Raw genomic sequence first — 24,454 nt, 5'->3', positions numbered from 1 at the left:
TATTCAACCATGCACACACACTCATACACCGTGGTGGCGTCAACCACACAAGGGAACAACCAGCTCATCTGGTTGTTACCACATTTTAGACATTGTACTCTAATCTGGTTTCTCTCTTGAATGTCTTAATCCGGTGGATATGCTTGTATTTGACCATAAAGCTGTTATTTTCAAGGTCCCACTAAAGCTCACTTTTCCTAGTCACTATCATAAAACATGCTCTTGCATTCTCAATGCTGGCTTGGCAGTTAAATTCTGTTATGCTTTTAATTCTTCATCCTTTAATCCCTCTTTATCCGCCCTCAATCCAGATGCACTATTAAATTCATTCAATGATCAGTGCCTATCCATTCTTGACCAAACTGTACCATTTAAAACTAGGAAACAAAATCAAATATCCTTCCCAGGCTGAATGATCACACTTGTGCCCTTAGAAGGCGCTGCAAAAAAATCAGAATGACAATGGAAGGTCGACAAGTCTGAATTAGCACATAACACCCTTAAAAACCAAATGTTAATTTATCAGAAGGCATTTAAGGGTGCGAGATCAGCATACTTCTCTGAAATAATATCAAGAAATAACCACAATCCTAAAGTTCTTTTCAGGGTAATGGATTCTGTTATTAATGGTCCCTCCACTTCTCTTTTTGAAACTGATGTTCAGTTGTCTGAAAAATTTCTCACTCATTTTGTAAATAAGGTGGAGACTATTAGGTCCCAAATCCAGCCAGGGTCTTGCACTCGTTCCATTCCCCATGTTAATTCTGCCTGTTTCAACCAATTACAATTTCAGTGTTAGAGAGTACAGTCTCCAATATGAACTCCTCCTCCTGCATCTTAGAAATCATTCCCACTAAGCTGCTCAAGGAGGTACTTTATACTATCAGCCCCGTTATTCTGCAAATTCTTAATAATTCTCTGGCCTCTGGTTCTTTTCCAGACAGTTTTAAGCATGCCATTGTTCAACACTTGCTGAAGAAACCTAATTTAGATCCCCTGTCCCTAAGTAACTACAGAACAATCTCCAAATCGTCTTTTCTATCTAAGGTAAGAGAGAGTAATTTATTCTCAATTGATTTGTTTTATGAACACTAATACCGTTTTATTTTAGTTTCCTGTCTGGGATTAGAGCACTTCATAGTACCAAGACAGCTCTAGTTAAGGTCACTAATGATCTACTGCTGACTGCAGACAGAGGTGACTGCTCGGTTTTAGTTATTTTAGACTTAAGTGCTGCCTTTGACACAATCAATTACAACATCCTCTTACATCGCTTGGAAACTTGGGTTGGCATCAAGGGCTCGGCTCTTAGCTTATTACGCTCTTACCTCACCAAAATAACTTTTTCTGTTGTTCTGGGTAACTCTATCCCTCCTCAGTGGCTCAGTTGAGTTGGGGTGTCCCTCAAGGCTCAGTTTTTGGCCCCCTTCTCTTTTCTATATACATGCTGACCCTGGGCCAGGTCATTCAAAATCACGATGTGCTCTACCATTTTTATGCTGATGCCACTCAGTTATACATGCCACTAAAACCCACAGATGCTAGCACCCTAGCAATCTCACAACTTGCCTCTCAGACATTAAATCCTGGATGTCCGAAAATTTTCTCAAATTTAATGATAAGTCTGAGGTCAAATTCCATCAGCCCTTTTATTACTAATCTTGGTGATCTGTCAGGTAGTCTTAAGCAGGCTGCTAGGAATTTTGGGGGTAATATTTGATGCTAACCTCAGTTTTGATAGTCAAATCAAACATGTTGTTCAGTCATGCTTTCTCCAACTCAAGCTAATCTCCAAAATTAGGCCATTTTTATCAATTGCTGATCTGCAAAAAGTTGTACATACTTTTATCTATTCTTGGCTTGACTATTGTAATGTACTTTATTCTGGTATCAGCAAGGGCTCCCTCTACCGTCTGCAGTTGGTACAAATGCCGCTGCTCAGCTCATTACTGGGACAAAGAGGCATGAACATATCACTCCTGTGCTTGCCTCCCTACACTGGCTCCCTGTTATATTTCAAATTGATTTTAAATTTTTATTGCTCACTTTTAAGGCTTTAAATAGTCTTGCTCCTACATATATTTGTGATTTATTGACTTGGTTTATGCCATCTTGACCATTAAGATCTGCAGATGGAGCTCTGCTGGTTATTGTTACAAACGGTGATCGGGCTTTTTAGAGCCCCCACCCTATGGAACTCTCTTCCTGTTGACCTAAGACTAGCCAAGTCTCTAACCCTCCAGTTACCAGATGCCCTGCTCTACCCCCTGAGATACTGCTGCCCCAAGTGCCCCCTTTTAAATTTTTAAATCGATTCACAAACTAACCGAAGGGCTTCCAGCTACAGTCCATGTCTGTGTGGAATGAAGGCAGAGAGCGCTGCTGGCGGCTGATGCTGGCTGTCGCTATCTCATTGACAGATGAGCAGTTCTTATGGAGCTCACTCTGTAAACACAAGCAGACGAGAGAAAAAGGTGACAGGGAATTTAGACAACGGAGTGAAGGAAAAATCACGTCAATGTTTTCTTTTTCTTTTCTTTTTTAAGTCGAATGAGCATGCCTGCAGTGTTTCATACACTCACACCTGGCAGCCACCCCATACAACCACAGACTTGTACAGCAGCTTACTGAGCAGCTCCACTGGATTGGTTGGGGGGAGTTGAGAGCCTTGCTCATGGACACAACAGCAGAAGTTGCTGAGAGAGGGAAAAGTGATATGCTCATACATGTTGTCACTTATGTTTTCCCAGCTTGTTTGGGTATTGAAAATTACAAACTTATGGCCACAAGCCTGATTATCTTCCCTCCAGGTAACTTTCATTGGTGGCACATTATATGAGTGAATATTAGGTTTCAATAATGCCCCTTTGTTGGAGTGTGTATACTTTGCATGTAAAGCATGCCATTTTCCTAATATTGAGTTACACCTCACTTTGTTCTTAAAGCAACATTAGTGTTCATTTTAATGTGGTATGGACTGAACAAGGCATCTTTAAAATGTGAAACCAAGATGCAAGTCCATGCTGGGTCCAATGCATCCTATAGTTGTGTTATGTTGGTGAGTAAACAGATTGCTTCTCCAAATAGTTTGCTCAGTTTCATCCCACAGATGGTGGCTGGGCAAACTATTGAATTAAGATGAATTCATTGCCATATTGGTCAAACTATTCCTGGGCTATTCCTTAGCCTTGTGATTATTAAACTGTCCTCTCCCCTTCATCTGCACCCACTTCAGTGGATTTAACAGGTTTAACCAACCACTGTCAACTGACTCCCCTGATCAGTCGATTTCATATGCCATGATCCCCTTGTGGATACTGTAGTAATGCGTGGGTAACCTTTAATGTTTTTTAAGTGTCAGAATGAGTGCGTTGTGTTGCTCTAATTTAGGAATGATTCAGAATTATGTCTGTGTTTGGGGTTACAAATGTAATTCATCCATCTTGATCTTCGTGTGTGTGTGTGTGTGTGTGTGTGTGTGTGTGTGTGTGTGTGTGTGTGTGTGTGTGTGTGTGTTCATATAAGGGTATGCACACGTGTGTTACCTTGACGATGCTGATGGGTTTCCTGGACAGATGGAAGCTGGTGTAGAGAAAGAAGGTGAGGGTAAAGGTGAGGGCTCTGTACCTGCAGAGCAAAAACACAGAGGGCAGCACTGAGAATGGGATTTAATAAGAGGACCATGGAACAGAGACCATCTCAATGTCCCCCATTAGGTTGTATATTACAGTAAGTGATTACTGATAAGCAATGGCATCCTGTTAACACGTAGTGATATTTTTGAAAATACCAAAATTTTAAAAGGGAAGATTAAAAAAAAAAACAGCAGTTTTTCCTTTCCCGCCAACTTGCATGTTAAACATCAATGCCACCACTGAACTTACTGACCTCCTTTTACGCACACAAAAAAGATACTAAACCTCAAATAAACATATATTTGAAGTTGCATCTGCCTCCCAAGTAGCAAGGGCGCGCAAAAAAAAAAAATTTCGATAGTGTTTGCAATTCTTTGTGAATCATTAAAAGACACAAAGAAGTTCTTGACAGTGAGGCTACTGCACCTTTTTCTGTCCTCTTCCACTGGGCTCTTGTGTAATCAGTAAACATAACCAGCGCATAATCACGGGCCACAATGATCCTGATGCACACTGTAACTGGTCCAAGCCCTTACATCCAACAGACCACTCATTACGAAACACCCGAGACAACGCAGGGAATGGTTGTCAAATATTTGGACTTGTTGCGCACGCCTCCCCCCTCATTACAAAGAACATGTGCTGAGTGCCGGGAACACAACGCTGTAGATGAGCCGCTTGTGAAACAGACATACCAGCCCCTTAAAACCTCCAAGGTTGCTGGATTAGAGAGTACAGCAACTAATTCACCTTCACCCCTGGATCAAACAGAAGTCAAATAAAGCTAACGATCTACCCGCTAGGCCTTCCACGGTTGTTGCCGATACCTCTTTTCATAAGAGAAGCAACTGTTGCCATTTTCTTGCATATACAATCATGCTGACATATGTGGCGACAGGCATGGGCCCTGTGGTACCCTGTACCAATGGAAACGGTAAAATCCTTTGTTTTCACAAATCAATGATGATGATGTAAAGAAAAGATCACTCCCTACCTGTACAAATTCTTTTCCCTTTGTTTGTTCTTTCTTTTCTATAAGTGTATAAAGGAGGGAAAAAATAGCACCAACATATAGAGCAAAGAAGCTCCCAAAAATGCTTTCCTAAATGAACCTGGTGAAGAATATTCACATTTATCTAATCTGCCAGACCAGCCTGATTAAGGTGTGTCATGGATTCTGTGTGGATGCATTGTTGTCCCAAAGCAGGACACCAAAATATGAAAGTCATTCTGGATGTTTAGCTGTTTGTACCAAGATTATTTACTTATGTATGCTGGCTATAAAGTTAAAAAAATGCATCTTTGACAGGTCATGTTTACCCAAGATCTCCAAATGAGCATTTGCTCTAGCCCTAACCTAGTTCTTATTTTTGCTCTGGTTGTGCCACAGGGACTTTTTTCGGTTTCCAGGTTTGAGCTGTAGAATGGGTCACTTGGTGACTTGCTTAAAGGACTGATGATGTGCTGACAGACTTTTGAATTATTAATGTCACAAATGCTGCAGAGATGATGCTGTGCTTTTGTTAAGGCAGTGCTGTTTTAGTTCTTGTTTATGTTTTGTTTTGTTTTTTGTCTTTTGCATTTGTTCATTTGTATTAACGTTCCTTAATTAAAGAAACTCAATAAAAATAAATTTAAAAGAAAAGGAAATGGTAAAATCTGCTGTTGTGACCCCTGAGAAAAAGGGAATAAGCCGAAAGGAGAAGAAGATCTACCGACTAGGCCTGTCTGTCAGTCTATCCGTCTATCCATCTGTCTGTCTGTACCCGTCTGCCTGCCAACTTGTCCTCCACGGCAGCAGGAAGTTGCCATTACCCAAAGATTTCAAAGCCCTTCAAATATGATCAGGTACAAAAACACAGCCAAGCACATAAAAAAAAACACAAAACGATGTTCAAAACAACAAACACCTATCTTTACCAGACTCTGTACACAAGATGTGCACCATCAACCAACAAGCAGGCAACAATCAAGATGATCGTGGAGGTTTAATGTTTAGTTTGCGTTTGCTTTAGTTGCTTTATTTCCCCACTGACTGGTGTTTCAGCTCCTGTAGGCAAAGACAAACTGTTTGAAGTCAAAGTCTCTTTCCCTAAAACGCACATGTCCTCCAACCTACTGCACACACAAAAACATACCCATCCATATATTATGCCCTCTGACTTGACTGCAACACCAAGTACACAATGCCTAGACCTTAAATGCATATCCTTCCTGCTGTCTGAAAACAACAGAGAACAAATCTTGTTAAGGCACATGTGCACTTTGGATGTAGTTTACACCCTTTATTCTAAATTATACAACTGCATTTGACTGGGTTTCATTGTCCTGTGGGTTACGAAGCAACCATGTGCCTCTCCAGTTTAATGAAAATATCAAAATGCCCAAAAGTGGAGTTGCAGAGTTTACATGTGACATTTCATATGACATCATCAGATTTTCCTTTCATTTTTTTTAGTCTCAAACGGCAAGACTGAGATGGCTTGGACATGTGTGGAGGAGAGATGCTGGGTATATTGGGAAAAGGATACTGAATATGGAGCTGCCAGGGAAGAGGAAAAGAGGAAGTGTATGGATGTGGTGAGGGAGGACATGCAGGTGGCTGGTGTGACAGAGGAAGATGCAGAAGACAGGGAGAAATGGAAACGGATGATCCGCTGTGGTGACCCCTAACAGGAGCAGCCAAAAGTAGTAGTAGTTTTTTAGACTCAAACGATGCCAAGCTCCGTGTCAGGTCAATAAACTCACTGATTGGACGCTGGAATAACTGGCACAACAGTAGAATGAATATTATCTACCCGGCAGTTTGGAAAATCAGCAGTACTGGTGGTAGTCATCTGAGGACCTGATTGAGAACAACTATCCTGTAGATGAAACATCTGCTAGTCAGCAATCTCAGGACGGTGCAAAATTAGCCGCAATCACTAATCCCTTCACAAATGCATTCATGTTTGCCATCTCGTCAACACACGTAGTTTAATATTTTGCAGAATTATTAAAATAGACTCCTAATATACTCCTGAGTATCTGCAGGATGAACTAGAGATGAACTAAAGGGGTCAAGTGGACACATGCAACAGCTGCATAGCACGTGGTGAGCATGTTCCTATGTGTGTGTGTGTGTGTGTGTGTGTGTGTGTGTGTGTGTGTGTGCACGTGTTTGTACTTCCAGTTTAACCAACTGAAAATTCATCAAAACCAGACTTACAATATTTTCACTTGGCGTAAGTAATTTGTACATCTTGAGCTTTGTTTGTTTACAGTATATCCCACTGCATAAGTGTGTGTGTGTGTGTGTGTGTGTGTGTGTGTGTGTGTGTGTGTGTGTGTGTTTTTGTGTGTGTGTACTGTAAGCAGCCCAGGACAGCAGGCCTGCCAAAAGCAGCAGCCAGACAGCCAGCAAGACACAGCTCCACCTGTCCTGGGCCACATACACTTCTATTTCACACAGACAGAATTTTTGTTGTTGTTCTTTATACCGAACAAAAAAGAAAAGAAAAAAAAGACTGAATATCATAGTCACAATACTGATTACTGCAAGTTAAAACCCCCGAGAGGCTGTAGTTTATAATTCAAGAGAAAGGTCAAATTGGACTGGTCTTTTAGCTGGTGAAGGACAGAATTGTACTTTGGAGATATCCCCATCCAAAAACCAAGCTGCATGCTTGCACGTCAGACAGTTTTTTACTAAACAGTTCCCCCCCCCCCCCATGTTCAAAATGAGCCATGTACAATATGTCGGCTTCTCTGAAGCACAAAATGAGGAGAAAATATCAGCAAAACTTTACCAAATGACTGAAAGAAATGCCATGACTACCCCCCCCCCAACCAACACACACACATGGGCGCACTATGTCATTTTTGTCATTGTGTGACAAACGCTGGGTTTCCCCTACCTTTCTATTTGAATTCGTCTTGCTTGCTTGGTTTTGTTGTCTTTATTCGCATCACTAAACAATAAACTGCAGGATTCAAATAGAATTTACCATAGCCTCATTAGAAATAATCAAGTGTATCATATCATTTGAACCTCACTATCAGTGTCACAGCGACAACATTGAGGGAAAAAATAGGGGAAAAAAACAGCATGATTTTTTTTTTTTTTTTGCCAGTATTGTGACTCGGGTTAAGTTTCCAGACTTGGGAAAAGAAAAGAAAAGAAAAAGAAAAAAGTTTGAATGCTATTAGTTCTGGTTTACCAGTGGAATCTGTTCATTTCAAACGTGGGGCCGAGTGATGAGGCAGACAGCAGCATTGTGTGTTTCTGGTGGCAGGAACGCTCTTTGATCCTCTCAGGAGTCATAAACCCATTTTACTTAGAGCGGTGAGGTAAAGCTGAAACATCTCTTTTTCTCACTCTTTCTTATCACTTCCTCACTCGCTCTCGTCTTCCTTGTCACACACACACACACACACACACAGTAGAATCAAACTCACAGAATCCACTCTCAGACCTGGCTGACTCTGTGCACGCGTACTGAGCACACACAGGCAAACAGGTTTATGATCTTGTTTTCAGCCACCAACACTGGCAACGCTGACTACTTATGGATTTCATCATGACAGATTACTGTAAAAAGCATGATTTCCAAGATACTTCTCATTTTGGGACCTAAAGGATCTCTTTTCTTTCCCACATCAACACACACAAGACACACAAAAGGAAGACCAACTAGCACAGATCAGTGATCAGTGAAAAAGAAATGCCGTCTGATGCAAAAATATGTAAGCAGAAGCTGAAAGTGGAAAAACATGATTTTCCGAAACAAGGAGTGTTTCACTCCCCGAGACGGTTTTCACACATCAGGAATTTGACTTGGTAAGTTGCTTGTTGTGACGGATGTAATTTATTGTGTGTAATTACAATGCAATTAATGAAGGCTTGATGGTATGGAGAACAGAAAAAGGATCCTTGCTGGAAAAGTTATCAGTATCTGAAAATTACCCCGGGGAAAAAAATAAGTCAATAAGATAAGCAGCCTGAATGACAGAGACAGCAAAGCAAGAACAGATTTTGAATCGATACCATCAAAGCACATGGAGGGTTTCCCAAGCCAGCACACTAATCTACAAAACCATCTTGCCACTGTAACACAGTGGGACGAGTGGGACGACTCAACATTTAGGCGTTTCCTGTGTAGCACACCACTTCTGACACAAGCCCCTAGTCCAATTATGGAGACTGCATGTGTTCTTGGAGGCTAACATAGACTTTTTTTTAAACCATAATTTATACACAGTAAGTCCTTGGCATACACCCACACCAAAGCCAAATAAAATTGTTGCTACCCTACTGTGGTACATTATATGGAAATCAATTCTTTGTTGCACTAAATACCATGTGAATTTACAACAGACTTCCCTGCCAACTACATAGCTTTCCTAAAAGCAGCAGTTGGTAGTTTGCACTAACAATATAATGTTTAGTATATAAATATAAACCATGCATAATTGCAGTTCTGGCATATTTTTGTGTCCAATGAAATTCTTCCTTGACAAGAACATGCCTCCCTTGCCACATCTACAATTGAGGACAGTACACAAAAAGGTAATTTGAGCAGGAACACTTTTTTTTTGTTAATTCTAATGTCTGAAAAATGAATAATTTCAGTGTGTACAACAACCTTATAGAGTGAAATAAATACTTATCTGGATCATTTACAGCAACTTCCTAAGAAGCAAGACATAATTTTATATGGGACTTAACAAACACAATACGGGCAAATTCTTGTAATAATAGTGCGTTTGTGTATGTGTGTATTCGTGTAAGTGAGCCATCTTCTCACTTGTAACACTAGCTTTCCCTCTTTCATATCCTCCTCCTCCCATTCATCCAATATACTCTTGCCCCGAAGCGAAAGCTTTCTTCAACTCAAATTTTGTTACGTAGCATTTGTTTTATCAAACAGGATCAGCCCAAGAGGCCAGACATGTTTTGCTCATCAGGGCACTGCGGTTTTGCACTCCTCACTGGTGGTTTCCTGCCACTTACCCTCATGATGCATTCAAGTCTCTCTGCATAAACAGTGTCAGTCAAATACATTTATTGCAAATGGGATGCATATTTAAATGAAAGTAACACCATGCGCTCCAGTGCACAGGTAGTACTGAAGAAATACATCCATCATTTAAAGGAAAAAAAATTGAACATCTGTTTTAGAAACTGCCTGGGGTGTAACCTCAGCAACATTTAAAATGTACGTCGACGAATACATGTCTACGTGGACCGCTGTAGTTACACTGCCATGTGGAGCAATAAACAGACACACTGCGGATGACCGAGAGGGCAGGCTCAGCAAATGTTCCACACTGAGGACTTGGGAGGCAGATTGACAGACTGATACAGAAACTAGTCAGATGCAAGTGTACAGATGCAAACATAGTGAGCAGATGCATGTACACACACACACACACACACACACACAATTGGTTGCTTGACACCTGGATTTTGTTTGCAGACATGGTAGCTTGCCAACACTTACTTTAGTGCAGATAAAATGAACACACACACACACACACACACACACACACACACGCGCGCTTGCAAACTGACTTCCTGACATATGTCACACCAGCAAAAATGGCTTCCTAAGTCAAGTCAAGTTTATTTATATAGCACATTTAAAACAACCACAGTTGAACCAAAGTGCTGCACAACCTTAAAGTACAACATAAAATAAGTGACACATATGAATATAAAAATATATGTAAAGAAGACATAATAAAATAAAGAATATAAACTGTAAATAATAAAACATGAGAAACAGTATATTTACACAATAAAATCGCGGTGTCAAGCTCAACTTGAATTGAATGCCAGCGAGAAGAGGTAGGTCTTTAACCAAGATTTAAAAGTCTGTAGGGTCTGAGCAGATCTTATGTGTACTGCTAAGTTGTTCCAGAGATCAGGGGCAGCCACCGCAAAGGCTCTGTCGCCCCTATTCTTAAGCTTGGATCTCGGAACATTTAAGAGCATCTGGTTTGTTGACCTGAGTGCTCTGACTGGTGTATGACGATGTATTAGCTCAGATAAATAAGATGGTGCCAGCCCATTTAAAGTGATACTGACATCAAAATCTGAAAATTCCTATTGATAGGCTATGTTCCGAGTTGGAACGTGACCACAGAGAAATTCAGTGGCCAAAACAGCGCATCTGCGGCCACTCGAGAGAGATCTGTGATTGACTGTAGATCGTGTCCAATGAAAAATTGTGCCGATGGATACGTAGACACCAGTCAATTTGCATATAGGGTGTGTCCGTAGCGAGATGCTATAAAACCACAGAGAAGCCATTCTTTCACCCCCTCCTGCTAGCTACTTGGCTCGAGTTTGTGCTATTTTGCTGAGACTTTATTATCGATCTTGCTACGATGTATTGCTATCTATCTATCTATCTATCTATCTATCTATCTATCTATCTATCTATCTATCTATCTATCTATCTATCTATCTATCTATCTATCTATCTATCTATCTATCTATCTATTCATCTAAATATCTATCATCTATCTATCTAACAGTTATTTGTATCACTGAATCCTCCTCCTCAAAACTGTAATCCTCGCAGAGGATCTCCCTCTCGCCCTCGCTATCCGACATTTTTTGTAAATAAGTGACGAGCGGTACCGAGCCCCCCCCCCCACGCAAAGACAGTAGCCAATAGCTTTGAATTCATAAAACCACACCTATTTTCGGTTATGATTCAAAGTCCCAATGTTAAAAAATGTGTTCAGAAAGGGCATGTCAGTCTCTCTTTAAAGACTTAAAAACAAGTAATAAAATCTTAAACTGGATCCTAAAACAGACAGCAAGCCAATGAAGGGAGACCAGTACTGACGTTATGTGATCACATCATTTCTTTCCTGTCAGAAGGCGATCAGCTGCATTTTGTACAAGCTGCAGGCGACGAAGCAACGACTGAGCTACACCAACATACAATGAATTACAATAATCCAAACAAGAGGTAATAAATGTATGAATTACCCTTTCAAGATCATTTTGAGGGAAATAGGCCTTTACTTTTCCCAGAAGTCGTAATTGGAAAAAAACTTGTTTTGACTACTGAGCTTATTTGTTTATCAAAGTTAAAAAGGGTAATGACAGCCAGAGTAGGGATCAAACACACCATATGCATAGCATAAATAGGCAAAAAGGTAAAATACACACCAAGACAAGAGAATGACAACAGCACCCACTCCCAATAGGGGGGAGGGGGGTGACTGTCACACAAATACAAACAAGGAAGCACAAGGACTCACCATTGGTCCCTGTTGAAGGAGACCAGGAGGCGGATGCCGGGAGGAATTGGCGCCATGTTCAGACAAGAGTTTCAACGATGGAGAACCGAGATTGTTGCAGCAGATCAGATCAGGCAGAAGAAGCTGGTGGGCGATGCTCGGACACAGTAGCGCTGCCCGGGCTCATCTCCGTCTCAGAGGAGGCTGCTGGGAGACGGTTCACACCGGGACACATGGCCAACGGATGTCATTCACCAGAGGTGGTTGCAGAGTACAACAGGCACCTTGATGTGGTTTGGAGGGCAAGATGAAAGAGAAACACGTGAGAAAAACACAAAGAAAGAGAGAAAGGGACAAAAGGGAGGAAGTGAGAAAAAAAGAGAAAAAGAACACAAGAGAAAAAGAGAGAAAGTAAGAAAGGTTAGCTTACAGGAAAAGGGAGAAAACGAAGAGAAAGAGGTGACAGGCAGGGAACGAGAGTGAAAGACAGCAAAGGACACAGACAGCAAGACAGAAAGAGGATGCGTGTGTGTGTGTGGGGGGGGGGGTATTGGAAAGAAAGTGCCAGAAGGAAAAAGGAGTGAGGGAGAGAGAGCAAGCATCGCCAGGAAGGTTGACAAAGAGTGGGTGCAAGAGAGTGCGCAACATTAGGGAAGAGAAACAGGTAGGTGATGGGAAGAAGGAGTGTGGACAGAAGGAAAGAGAAAACAAATGAGACAGAAAGTGGGAAGTTGGGGGAAGGTTGATGGAAGATGGGGATGGGGGGGGTTAACAATCAGTGATGACCATAACATGGGTGTTTCCAGTAGCCTTGTAGTCAACACCACTCAAGAAGAGACAAGCCACGACTTTAAGCTGGCAAGTCCAACTCAAAACCAGTGGGGACAAAAGTTAGGCAGAGACTGATACCAGAGTCCAACTGAACACCATGACTGCAAGTCCACTGTAGTAGTAAAAAACTGCTTGAGGCTGCTTAATTATCACGGAAACTTGCTGAGGGTAAGATTTTCCATTGCTCAGCTAAATTCACCCCTGTGCCACCCTGTCTCCACCCAAGTCTCTCTCAGGCTTGCATATCAGAGAGCAGTCCACTGACCTTAAGGAATAAAACTAGTCAGTATCTCAATGCTGCAGGGCGACTGTACTACCATCTCTGCCTGCTCAGAGACGAGATGCCCTGATGCGAAACATCCATGAAACAGCATACTATTCACTTCTCAGAAAGACTTGCATTATGAAAGACAAGAGAAATTATGCTAACCCAGTAAACCTACGCTAGACAAATCTCACAAGACACTAATCCAAAGCAAACGGCCAGTCATGCGATCTTTGGCTGAAACAGTGATTCTCAAACTGGTCCTCAGAATTAGTGGTTTTCTAGTCTACCATGTAGTTAATGATGTTCACTTTTTGTCAGCCTTTCGAACCAGCCAAATAATCTCAGAACTGGTACAAGTGATTGTAATTATCTACCTGGCAGAAGAGGAAAAACTGTAATATGTATGAACAGCACATCTAGTTATAACATTAGTCAAGGGGGAGGTCTTGACTCCCTCGCTGTATTTCAGCAAGGCCCTACTTTACATTCATACAGTCACAACCCCACCACATCAATTTGAACAGACATCTGAATTTACCTCTGGAACAAACATATGTATGTCTGCCTACTATATCTGTGTATCTATCCATCTGTCAATCTAAAAGGGGGCCTTTCCAACGTTGAGACCACTCCTCAAAGCTCTGTTCTAAACACATTATAAACATATATAGGCATATCTGAGCCCAAGCCCTCACAAATGTGCCATGGCCTACCACTGTACTGAGCATCTGTCTGACTGTAATCTGCCAAATTGTGGAGGATTATGTGTCTCTTAAATGGCAGAAAATGGGCCTGAAATCACATTGGCAAATCTATATGACTACAGTCTTGGTGCATGCTCAATAATCTAGGTAAGAAAATCAAAAAAGGTTGAATCAGTTCATCTGCACACAACGTTTGCATACAACATTGTATCCAGATGAACTGATTCAACCTTCTTTGATATATTAATACTGCAAACCCAGAGGAGCATCGTGACGTCAGCAAACCAGGAAATCAACCCAACATCAGTGTGGTGAAAGCTGGCAAACTGGCGCACTCCCACAATTTAATGGTAATTTGAAACCACAACTGTAATTTTAGCAACCCCGTTCACCCAACTGACTCCGATCAAACTATGACCATCGTCTTTTCAGGTGTCCTACGCAAGCTGATCGTCTGACAACAGAGTCTACGTGGAGTGATCAGCCACGAACCAGACACTTACGTGGAGTTTCAATCTCATGGCCACGACCGTAGAGATGATCTAATTTATGTGACAAAGTATAGCATATCTTCTTTCCTGCGTTTACTCACTTCTTTTTTTAGCGGGTATCTGCTAAAAACGTAGCCTATAGGTTAATCGCGACTGAACTCGGTAAACCCCTGCGCCTTTGTAGCCTGAAGCACTTGGGTTACAGATGATGAAATCCCGAGATTTAGCATCAGGGATAGACGATCTCTACGCGGCTGTATATCAGATGTGATGTATGCAAGAACACTGTGCAACGGCGACACCTTTTCTTTCTTTTGTAAATTAAAAAACAAACATCACACGCACACCGGAGCAATATCAGACGATAAAACCACAGTCGACCGTCCATCCTCATGGACGGACGGTCCGCTGAGAAATCGGCGGTCTCTGCTGGGGGAAGAGAAAAAAACAACAACACAGCACCCCTCGTGTCTCCGCGATTAACAGCGATACACTCGATAAGGCTTACCTTGTGTGAAACGATGAACAAACGGACGAAGCGTTTGTTTTTTTCACTCTTAAAATAGGCGAGATATCGATCACTTCCTTGTTCTCTGAACGCCGCATCTGTCACCCGGACCAGCCACACTGGCGGCGCAGCTCCCTATGACGTCAGAGCCGCATGAAGAACTCCGGCCGCCTGATGACCGACTGATCTTTGGCCATTCCCTTTCTCTCTCTCTCTCTCTCGCTCTCTCTCTCTCTCTCTCTCTCTCTCTCTCTCTCTCTCTCTCTCTCTCTCTCTCTCTCTCTCTCTCTCTCTCTCTCTCTCTCTCTCTCTTTCTCTCTCTGTGTGTGTGTGCCAGTAACTTTTCAAGTTAGCAATGACAGTTTATCAGCTCAATAAGTCGGGTTAAAAAAATAAACAAGTTGACAATCAAGGTGCTTGTAAACAGACAATAGATAATCGTGATAAAACAGGGACCGGGGAAGCGAACTTTGCATTTCAAGATTCAAGATTACTTTATTTGTCCCGACTCGAGGGAAATGTGTCTTGGACAAAAAGGACATAAAGGCTGCCACATAAAAATACATATAGTGCAGTAACAGACATAAAGTGCATTCAAATACGTGCAAAACAACCCCTCATTTCACACCCTCCTTATGTACTGAGTTTATGAGATTCACTGATACAGGGGTGAAAGAGTTTGTATACTGTTCAGGTATCTTTTCCAGTATTTAATCGGAACCCTGTAGCGTCTACCTGATGGGAGCAGTTCGTATTCTGAATACAGGACATGAGAGGGGTCAGCCATAATTTTCCTAGCCTGCTTAGTTATTGTCTTCTTAAAATTTGCATGGCTCCAAGATTTCAAAGTAATTATATATATATATATATATATATATATATATATATATATATATATAAAGATTTAATCACATCTTATTTTCATTTTAATCTATTCATACTCTGTTTCATCAAGGTACACATTTTCTTTTTTTTCATTTGTCCCCTCTGTTCTGTTATGATTACCTTTTTATCTGTGCACTTTTACCTCATGTAAAGCGCATTGAATTGCATTCTAATGTACGAAATTTGCTATCTAAACAAAATGTGACTAATTGATTGATTGATATTCATATTGGGTAAATAATGGGGAACGCTACAGTGCTGCCTTGTGTTCCATGCCAGGGTGTAGCTGAAAATGACTCGTCCTGCAAGCATGGGCTCGGAAGAAAAATTATTTATTTTACTTTTTGTCATATTTGGATTTATAAAGTTAGTTTATAAGTTTGGTAATTTAAGGCGATGACAGACTTGAAGAATTGTTTGCTGGTTCTTTTGCCCGGTCACGTGAGATCACGTCTCACACTGTTATCATAGCAACCGTAAACAATCTGCTAGCGGGAGAGGAGTTGACCGAGCATCTCTCCGTTTCCTTGGGTGTCGCTTTCACAGTAAACTTTACGTCGCATAAACAAACAAAAGTATTAATATAAGTAACATGTCCGACGCGGGATCTGAAGATTTTGATGACGAACGTGGTTACCTCGGGGTAAGCGAACTCGCCTGCGGCCTGAAATTATTTTTCGTTTGGCCGTTTAGTTGGCTTGGCAGGTTTTAGCGCTATACTAGCTAGCTGTAGAAGATCAGTCATTGATAGGTATTCACTGTGTCTTTACGTAGGCTCAATAATCCAGGTAAGGAAATCACAGAAAGTTGAATCAGTTCATCTGGACACAATGTTCAGTGGTAGAAACAGTTCATCGCTCATCTAAGTGACCTCGATGGGTGAACCACTCTGTGTGTGTATTCTTGTGAGGAACAATTGGTTTTTAACCATAAGAGTGTGGACATTTATGTTAAGCGCGGATATTTTGGGTGGTCCTCACTTCTTTAAGGGTCTATTTTAAGCTAAAAACGGGTTTAGGGTTAAAATTAGAACTAGGATTAGGCTGACATTGCAATAAACCTTACTGCAATCTTTCTATACTTGTGAAGATCAGTCAGTGAAGGATCTTCACAAGTATAGAAACCCAAACGTGTGTGCGTGCGCGTGTGTGTTTGGGTGTTTTACAGAGCTTGTATTCATTTCTATGTGTATCTGTCTGTCTGTCTATCTATTTCTGGGTCTCTCTCTGGGTCTCTGCTTATTCACTATTCATCCATTCTTTAATTGATTGGCAGGAATATGAAGGCGACAGAAATGAAGCTGGAGAGAGGCATGGTGTCGGGAGAGCTGTGCTACCCAACGGAGACACTTATCAGGGCATGTACGAGAATGGCAAAAGGTCTGGACAGGTAGGAAAGATAAAGTTTATTGAGTAGTTTAAAAAAAAATCAAAGAGTGATTTGCTGCTCGTGTTGTAATTTCATGACACTATCCTTATCCTACACATGTGCATAAAAAGGTAAAATATTGCCCTTTGTGGAAAATTGTGTTTTTATCAAAACCGTCATTACACACAGTTCTCTTTAGTTCTCAATGAATGTTGTTGCTGACATTCACTTTGATGCAGTGGTAATCAATGCTAAATTCAGTCTTTCCAAACAACTTTGACATGTATGAAACACCAAGACAGTAGAGCTTCTTTGAGTCAGTTATCTTTGATTCTGATGTTGAATTTGTCTAACAGGGGACATATCGCTTTGCAAATGGAGCCAGATATTTGGGAGACTATTACCAGAATGAGAAACATGGACAAGGCACCTTCTACTACCCTGATGGGTCCAAATATGAAGGTATAATAGTTAATAGCAAAGGGCTGCTGCACAATAAAAACAAAAAACAAAGCTTGCTGCCAAGTTCTATAATTCATAACTGTGTGCGTGCAAAATGTTGACATATATATTCACAGCTAGAATACCCTCCTGCAAAGGATTTGAACTTTTTCAGATGGAAATCCAAATGAGAAAGTTAGCCCCTGACACTTAGTTCAGTGCAACATCTGCTGTTGTCATGTCCCTGCTCCGTTTCCTTTCAGGGTCCTGGGTTAAAGACCTGCGGCAGGGTCATGGTGTTTACACATACCCAAATGGGGACACCTATGATGGGGAGTGGCTGTGTCACATGAGGTATGTAATCCTACATTTAGGGGTCAGAATCACAAATACAGGGTGTGTAGATATGCTGTGGATGTTAGCAGGGTTCTGCTAGGCCACATGCTGATTGTACCTATTTGTGATTGTTAGTTCTTGCTCTTTGTGCTTATTACAGAAAGATACCCATGACTTTCTCATTGCTGGCTTACTTACCAGTTTAGATATTTTGACTACATAGGAGGGGATGTGGAAGAGTATCTGTGAATTTAAGTACACAGATAATCTCCCACAGAAATTGTTAGGTATGCCAAGATTTTTCCTTTTCTGCTTAAAGACATTGTGTGTATGACATTGTGTCATTTTGCTGAGAAGTGGTAGCCCTTTTGGCATGAAATCAAATTACATTCAGAAGTGTGTTCTCTCTGTTTATAACATGACTCACAATGAGCTACCTTACTTCAAACTCACAGTAACAGAAAAATACACAAGTAGAATAAATGTCCTGCTGTTCATTAAAAAAAAAACAGGCTGGAGAAAAACTCCAAAGATGGTTAGGCTTATTACTGTACAAGTGGGTCAGAAGTAGCATAGAAGAGCTTTATTTCTATAGCGCTATATGCTTCACATAACAAGAGAAATAAATAAAAGAGAGTAAGAAAAAATTGTAAGAGCACAAAAATATCTTAAGTTATTTTTATTTCAGACATTTTGGAAAGCCAGAGAATAAGCCAGAGAATGAAAATATATTTTAAAGTTTTAATATATTTCAACAGATTCAGCTGATCTGATGTGTTGGTGAATACTATTCCACAGTCTTGGACCAATCACAGCAAAAACCCTGTCACCCATATTTTTTTAGCCTGTGTCCTAGGACAGCCAAGAGCCCCTGACTGGCAAATATGAGGCAACTGGTGGGATTATATGAGAAGGGGAAATTAGAAAAATAAGCAGGAGCAAGACCATGTAGTGCTTCAACAACAGTGGGATTTTAAAATCATTTCTTGATTGTCTAGATGAATTTACAAAATAATGACTTTTTTTTAAAGAGTCATATGCTTACATCTTGTCGCTGCTCTCTTGTTGTAAGACACGGCCAGGGGATATACCACTACCATGAGACTGGCTCAAAGTACAAAGGGTCGTGGGTGAAGGGCAAGATGGAGTCAGCTGGAGAGATAATCCATTTGAACCACAGATATCAGGGTAACTTTGTCAACAACAGTGTAAGTCATTGATTCTGCTGATTTCCCATCAGATCTGGCTGGGTCTGTTGCCATTTGAAAGTTTTAGTTTTTCTTCAACAGCATTTGATTTATTGTGGCCTCACTAGGGTGGTTTTTGATGCAATCTGATTGAGTTGACTTCTACAGGATTGACTTCTACAGTTCAGCAACTGCCAGAGAAGTTATTTGTTACAAACTATTTCTTAGTGCTTTTTTACTGTATATGCAGCAGTCCTCTTAGCTAATTGTTTAATTGGAATTGTACATGTTCTCTACATCAACTTGGCTGATCCTAATAAGTATAGTTACAGCATGATTTTATTTTTGAAGCTCTTTATTTCAAGCTTTAGTTATGATAATTTAACAATACTAGTCATACTAGTATGATTACTATGATTATTGAGCATGCATCAAGACACTAGTCATACTAGTTTCTGTGTTGGTTTGTCTGCCAAGTTCACTGTCAAGGAACCTCCTGTATGACTCTTATCTAAGAGATGTCAATATCAGTCCTTTGTTTTGCAGCCGTGTGGCCTCGGGAAGTATGTGTTCAACATTGGGTGTGAGCAGCATGGTGAATACCTTCAAAAGAGTGAGGTAATCCAGCAGAAACACACGTCCTTTATTGTATTTCATTGTATCCAATCGTTTGATCAACATCATAAGGAAGACCATAATTTCTTTCCTCATTATAACGTAAATATTGTTGTAGTAGAGATATGCTTTGAATACCAAACTTGAAGCTTTGTCGGCAAAGTACTCAAGGACCACAGAATTTGTGACAAAAGGCAAAATATAACCATGACTTTTTTGGTTAGCCTGCGTCTAATGAAGAGAATGTCAAAAATGTGAAAGTGTGCAAGTCAAAGTTGCCCTCCCCAGGGTACACAGGCCTATTCCACCTTAGAGGCAACAAGCAGAGAACAAGAGGTGCCCCCCCACCATCCTCTATATAAGCCTGCTGATGTTATATGCCCTTTGTCAGTAGAATATTTCACTCAGCAATTCTGATCTCTTGCATGATAGTTTTGAGTGTTTTTGATAGGAGTAATTCTATTCTATAGAGTTGTAGTAATGGTTGAATTCTATAGTTTTGACTTATTCTATTCTATTTTATCGCTGTAGCCGTAGTAGTTGCAGTGGTAGTGATAACAATTGTAGCCGTTTCATCATGTTTTTTAAGTGCACACATACACCAATCAGCCAAAACATTAAAACCACCTGCCTAATATTGTGTAGATCCCCCCATGCGCTGCTAAAACCGCTCTGACCTGTCAAGGCATGGACTCCACAAGACCTCTGAAGGTGTCCTCAGGTATCGGGAACCAAAACATTAGCAACAGATCCTGTAAGTCCTGTAAGTTGTGAGGTGGGACCTCCATTGATTGGACTTGATTTTCCAACACATTCCACAGATGCTTGATCGGACTGAGATCTGGGGAATTTGGGGGCCAAGGCAACACCTTGAACTCTTTGTCATGTTCCTCAAACAGTTCCTGAACAATTTTTGCGGGGTGGCAGGACGCATTATCCTACTGAAAGAAGCCACTGCCATCAGGAAATACCGTTGCAATGAAGGGATGTACTTGGTCTGCAACGATGTTTTGGTAGGTGGTATATGTCAAAGTAACATCCACATGAATGCAAGGACCCAGAGTTTCCCAGCAGAACATTTCTCAGAGCATCACTTTGCCTCCGCTAGCTTGCATTCTCCCCATAGTGCATCCTGGTGCTATCTCTTCCCCAGGTAAACATTCACCTGGCCATCCACATAATGTAAAAGAAAACATGATTTATCAGACCAGGCCACTTTCTTCCATTGCTCCATGGTCTATTTCTGACACTTAGGTGTCCATTGTAAATGCTTTCTGTGGTGGACAGGGGTCAGCATTGACACTCTGACCGGTCTGCAGCTACACAGCCCCATACACAGCAAGTTGTGATGCAGTGTGTGCTCTGACACCTGTCTTATCATAGCCAGCATTAACTTTTTCAGCAATTTGAGCTACAGTAGTTCTTTTGTGGGAACAGACCAGACAGGCTAGCCTTCGCTCCCCATGCGCATCAATGAGCCTTGGAGGCCCATGACCCTGTCACCCACGACCCTGTCATCCTTCCTTGGACCACTTTTGGTAGGTACTGACCACTGCATACTGGGGACACCCCATGAGACCTGCCGTTTTGGAGATGCTCTGACCCAGTCGTCTAGCCATCATAATTTGGCCCTTGTCAAAGTTACTCAGATCCTTATGCTTGCCCATTTTTCCTGCTTCCAACACATCAACTTCAAGAACTGACTTTTCAATTGCTGCTTAATATATCCCATCCCTTAACAGGTGTGATTGTAATGAGATAATCAATGTCATTCACTTACCTGTCAGTGGTTTTAGTGTTTTGGTTGATCGGTGTACTTTCCTGTTTTAAAAGTGTATATGACTTTGACAGTCAACAGCATGTATATGTAATTTTTTATGGAGTTTCCCTTCTATACATGAGTGATGCCGCACTACAGCAATGTCGCTCTAACCTCAAAAGAATCAGTTAAAAAAAACCACAGTGCTAATGCAATTTAGATGAAAGTTGAGAGTGCAAATCCACAATGACTACCTCTGCAGTCTGTGAAGTGCATCAGGATGCATGCCAGTGAATAAGTTAGTAATGTGTTGGTACGTTGCCTCACCTTCATATGTGAGTAGTGTGCCACCTGGTGTTTAAGATATCTCAATACCTGCCTTGTGCCACAAACAGCTACAAACCTGCCCAACAAAAATAAAACACATAATAAAAGGAAATTGTGGGCGTGGTGAGTGGCGTGGCAGTCTATTCCGTTGCCTACCAACACAGGGATCACAGGTTTGAATCCCCATATTACCGCTGGCTTGGTCGGGCATCCCTGGGAAGCCGGATGTGGTGTGTGTCCTGGTCGCTGCACTAGCGCCTCCTCTGGCTGGTCAGGGCGCCTGTTCGGGGGGGGGGGGGGGGACTGGGGGAATGGCGCGATCCTCCCACGCGCTATGTCCCCCTGGCGAAAACTTCTCACTGTCAGGTGAAAAGAAGCGGCTGGCGACTCCACATATATTGGAGGAGGCGTGGTAGTCTGCAGCCCTCCCCACATCAGCAGAGGGGGTGGAGCAGCGACTGGGATGGCTCAGAAGAATTGGGTAAACGGTCAAATACAATTGGGGAGAAAAAAGGGGAAAATCCAAAAAACAAAAACAAAAAAGAGGTTGTGATAAATGAGCATTCTTTAACAGAGGCTTCAGTTTCAGTCTATTTTTAATTGGCAACAACAACCCAACTCCACAAATGAATACCCCAGGTCCCTCCCACGTCGCTGGAAACTTTATACCCCCTCCCCATCACTTTTGGGAGAAAAAGGAAAGGCTTTTCAGGAAGCTTTTCTTTATAAGAGCCTTGGTGTTCCCAGGAGATTGTCAGGCCAGAGGCCTCCCTCCCTCTGTGCTCCTGTATGATTGAAGATATTGATTTGGCACAGATGTGCCTGATTGAGCTGCTGGACAACTCCTGGTTCTGCTCACCTCCTGACCCACTCCTAGTCCCAATCTGGTTTGCCACAGAGTCCTCCTATAATTTCACTTCAGCTTACAGGAAAATCAAATCAATTTGATACAGCATCATAATACACTACAAGTGCACGAGTGGTTACTGACAACATCGCAAGAACTGTGTTTACCCCGAGGGAGTGAAAGTGCCCAAATGTGTAAGGGCTGTGCAGACAAGAAATCCAACTGAAATATGTTTGAAAATCATTCCTAGTTGTATTTTTTTTCCACAAGACATCATGAAAATCAAACTACATTTTATGGATCTTACTCTAATGCCTAAGTATTGGTTTTCTCCAAAACAGGTGATCAAGCTTGTTGAAGCTTCTTCTCTTATTGTGCTCATTGAAGGATGCTCTCTAGAGGAACTAAAATGTACAGAGTCAATGTAATTAACACATACTGCATGTAAGCTACTAAAAGCCATATCATTAATCAAGATTCAAAGTTTTAAAATGATTTCTTCTCTGTATATAAAAAAAGAAAAGGTTTGTCCAGTCACCACCAGCTAATTTTTCCTCTATCCGTGGCAGGAAGAGATTGAAGGCAGCGAGGATGAGGCTGACTCCACCATGGTACTTAAGTGGATCCCAAAGTGTGTCACACTTCAGACCCCAGGTGAAATATATTTGTCATAAGGCAACCTAGTGATCAAAAGAAATGTGCACATCACACACACACACACACACACACACACACACACACACACACACACACACACATACATGCACATACTCTCCTACTTGTGACCAAAGTAGAGCTTTTTTGTTAGTTTGTTTTTGTTTAATTTCCTTGTGAGGTTATGAATGATGTTCCACTGCTATTATTGTGCTGTCTGTCATATATTTTGACTCCTGCCTTCCAGTCTGATTGTGTTTTATTTGTCTTTGTGTGCAAGCAAGTGTGTGTGTGTGTGTGTGTGTGTGTGTGTGTGTGTGTGTGTGTGTGTGTGTGTGTGTGTGTGTGTGTGTGTGTGTGTGTGTGGATTCGCTCTGTCTAATTCGTCATCTTTATTCCTTGTTTTTGATTTTAGGTGAGGTATTTTATGAACCCCTTGGGTTTTTATTACTTTTGTCCCACCTGAATAAATGAGCAGGTTGCAGGTCTCATAAAAAAAATTGTTGAAATGTAATATATCTGCTGATAAACAGTGGACACTGAAACTATAATAAACACAAAGGACTTGATAGACACAGTTTTGTTGGAACCCTGCCAGTGGTTACATGTATTAATCAGCCACATCCTCCCCATTGATGTATAGATGTTAACATCACGGTGGGAGCAGTACAACCCCTCCTCAACTACCACCTGTCTGCTTTGCCAGAAGAAAAATAAATAAAAACTGTTGTACTAAACCCCAAATGTGTGTGTGTGTGTGTGTGTGTGTGTGTGTGTGTGTGTGTGTGTGTGTGTGTGTGTGTGTGTCGCCTGTGTTGCTGTATGTTTGACAGATCACAAGAAAGAAGCAGCCTCAGTAAGGGAGCCTTGCAGCTGACCTGATTATTTGTGCCCTGTGATTCAGATCTACAGTCCTCTCTGTTACGTTGCAGCCTTTCCTACACAATTTTTTTTGCAGCGTTGCAACAATAAACATACACTCTACCACTCTACAATATTTGTCTTTTTTTCTTTTTTTTGACAGGTTTAGCACACAGATAGATGGAAAATGTGCAGTGGGGTGGTGTTTTCTGTTCTGTACTTAATGTTACAGTTCAAGTCTGCCATCTTAACTGGATACCGGCACATGTATGAATAGAGCAGGGGTCTCAAACTCAAATGACCTGGGGGCCACTTGACAGGTAGTCTTATGGAGGAGGGCCAGTGCAATAGGGATGAAGAAAAAACAGTTCGACTATATAACCTTCACATCATTTTTTTATTATTATCTCACATTTTTTCAGAGTTTTCACTTGAATAGGTAACTATGTACACAGTGTAGCCTGGCCTAGGCCTACATATTTTGCCTACTTCTTGCCAG

General features: G+C 41.4%; 2 protein-coding genes across 2 annotated transcripts in view; one reads left to right on the top strand and one right to left on the bottom strand.

The window, feature by feature from the left end:
* Window positions 1-14,835, bottom strand: part of slc37a1 (solute carrier family 37 member 1) — a 42,462-nt gene extending 27,627 nt beyond the window's left edge. Inside the window, exons 1-4 of the mRNA XM_056289325.1 lie at window positions 14,676-14,835; window positions 11,895-12,157; window positions 3,546-3,627; window positions 2,328-2,445 (exon numbers count right to left, since the gene is read on the bottom strand). Of these exons, the coding sequence (XP_056145300.1) occupies window positions 2,328-2,445; window positions 3,546-3,627; window positions 11,895-11,950 (256 nt within the window). The 5' untranslated portion in view covers window positions 11,951-12,157; window positions 14,676-14,835. The remainder of the gene's footprint in view (window positions 1-2,327; window positions 2,446-3,545; window positions 3,628-11,894; window positions 12,158-14,675) is intronic.
* A 1,294-nt stretch (window positions 14,836-16,129) lies between these two features.
* On the top strand, window positions 16,130-24,061 carry rsph1 (radial spoke head component 1). Its single transcript, XM_056290104.1, has 8 exons — window positions 16,130-16,203; window positions 16,836-16,949; window positions 17,285-17,390; window positions 17,633-17,723; window positions 18,778-18,913; window positions 19,439-19,510; window positions 23,010-23,094; window positions 23,928-24,061. The coding sequence occupies exons 1-8, from the start codon at window positions 16,153-16,155 to the stop codon at window positions 23,969-23,971; spliced, it is 699 nt and encodes a 232-aa protein (XP_056146079.1). The 5' UTR covers window positions 16,130-16,152; the 3' UTR covers window positions 23,972-24,061.
* The last annotated feature ends 393 nt before the right edge of the window (window positions 24,062-24,454 follow it).

This window comes from Lampris incognitus, chromosome 11 (genome assembly GCF_029633865.1).
Source record: "Lampris incognitus isolate fLamInc1 chromosome 11, fLamInc1.hap2, whole genome shotgun sequence".
NCBI classification, from domain to species: domain Eukaryota; kingdom Metazoa; phylum Chordata; class Actinopteri; order Lampriformes; family Lampridae; genus Lampris; species Lampris incognitus.
This window is presented reverse-complemented; position numbering and strand designations above follow the sequence as displayed.

What these genes read in the sequence shown, in the direction of transcription:
- rsph1 (XM_056290104.1), top strand. Translation starts at nt 16,153, where the DNA reads ATGTCCGACGCGGGATCTGAAGATTTTGATGACGAACGTGGTTACCTC. An exon ending in ACGAACGTGGTTACCTCGGG is followed by an intron (nt 16,204 to 16,835) that starts GTAAGCGAACTC and finishes ATTGATTGGCAG; the next exon opens with GAATATGAAGGCGACAGAAA. An exon ending in TGATGGGTCCAAATATGAAG is followed by an intron (nt 17,391 to 17,632) that starts GTATAATAGTTA and finishes GTTTCCTTTCAG; the next exon opens with GGTCCTGGGTTAAAGACCTG.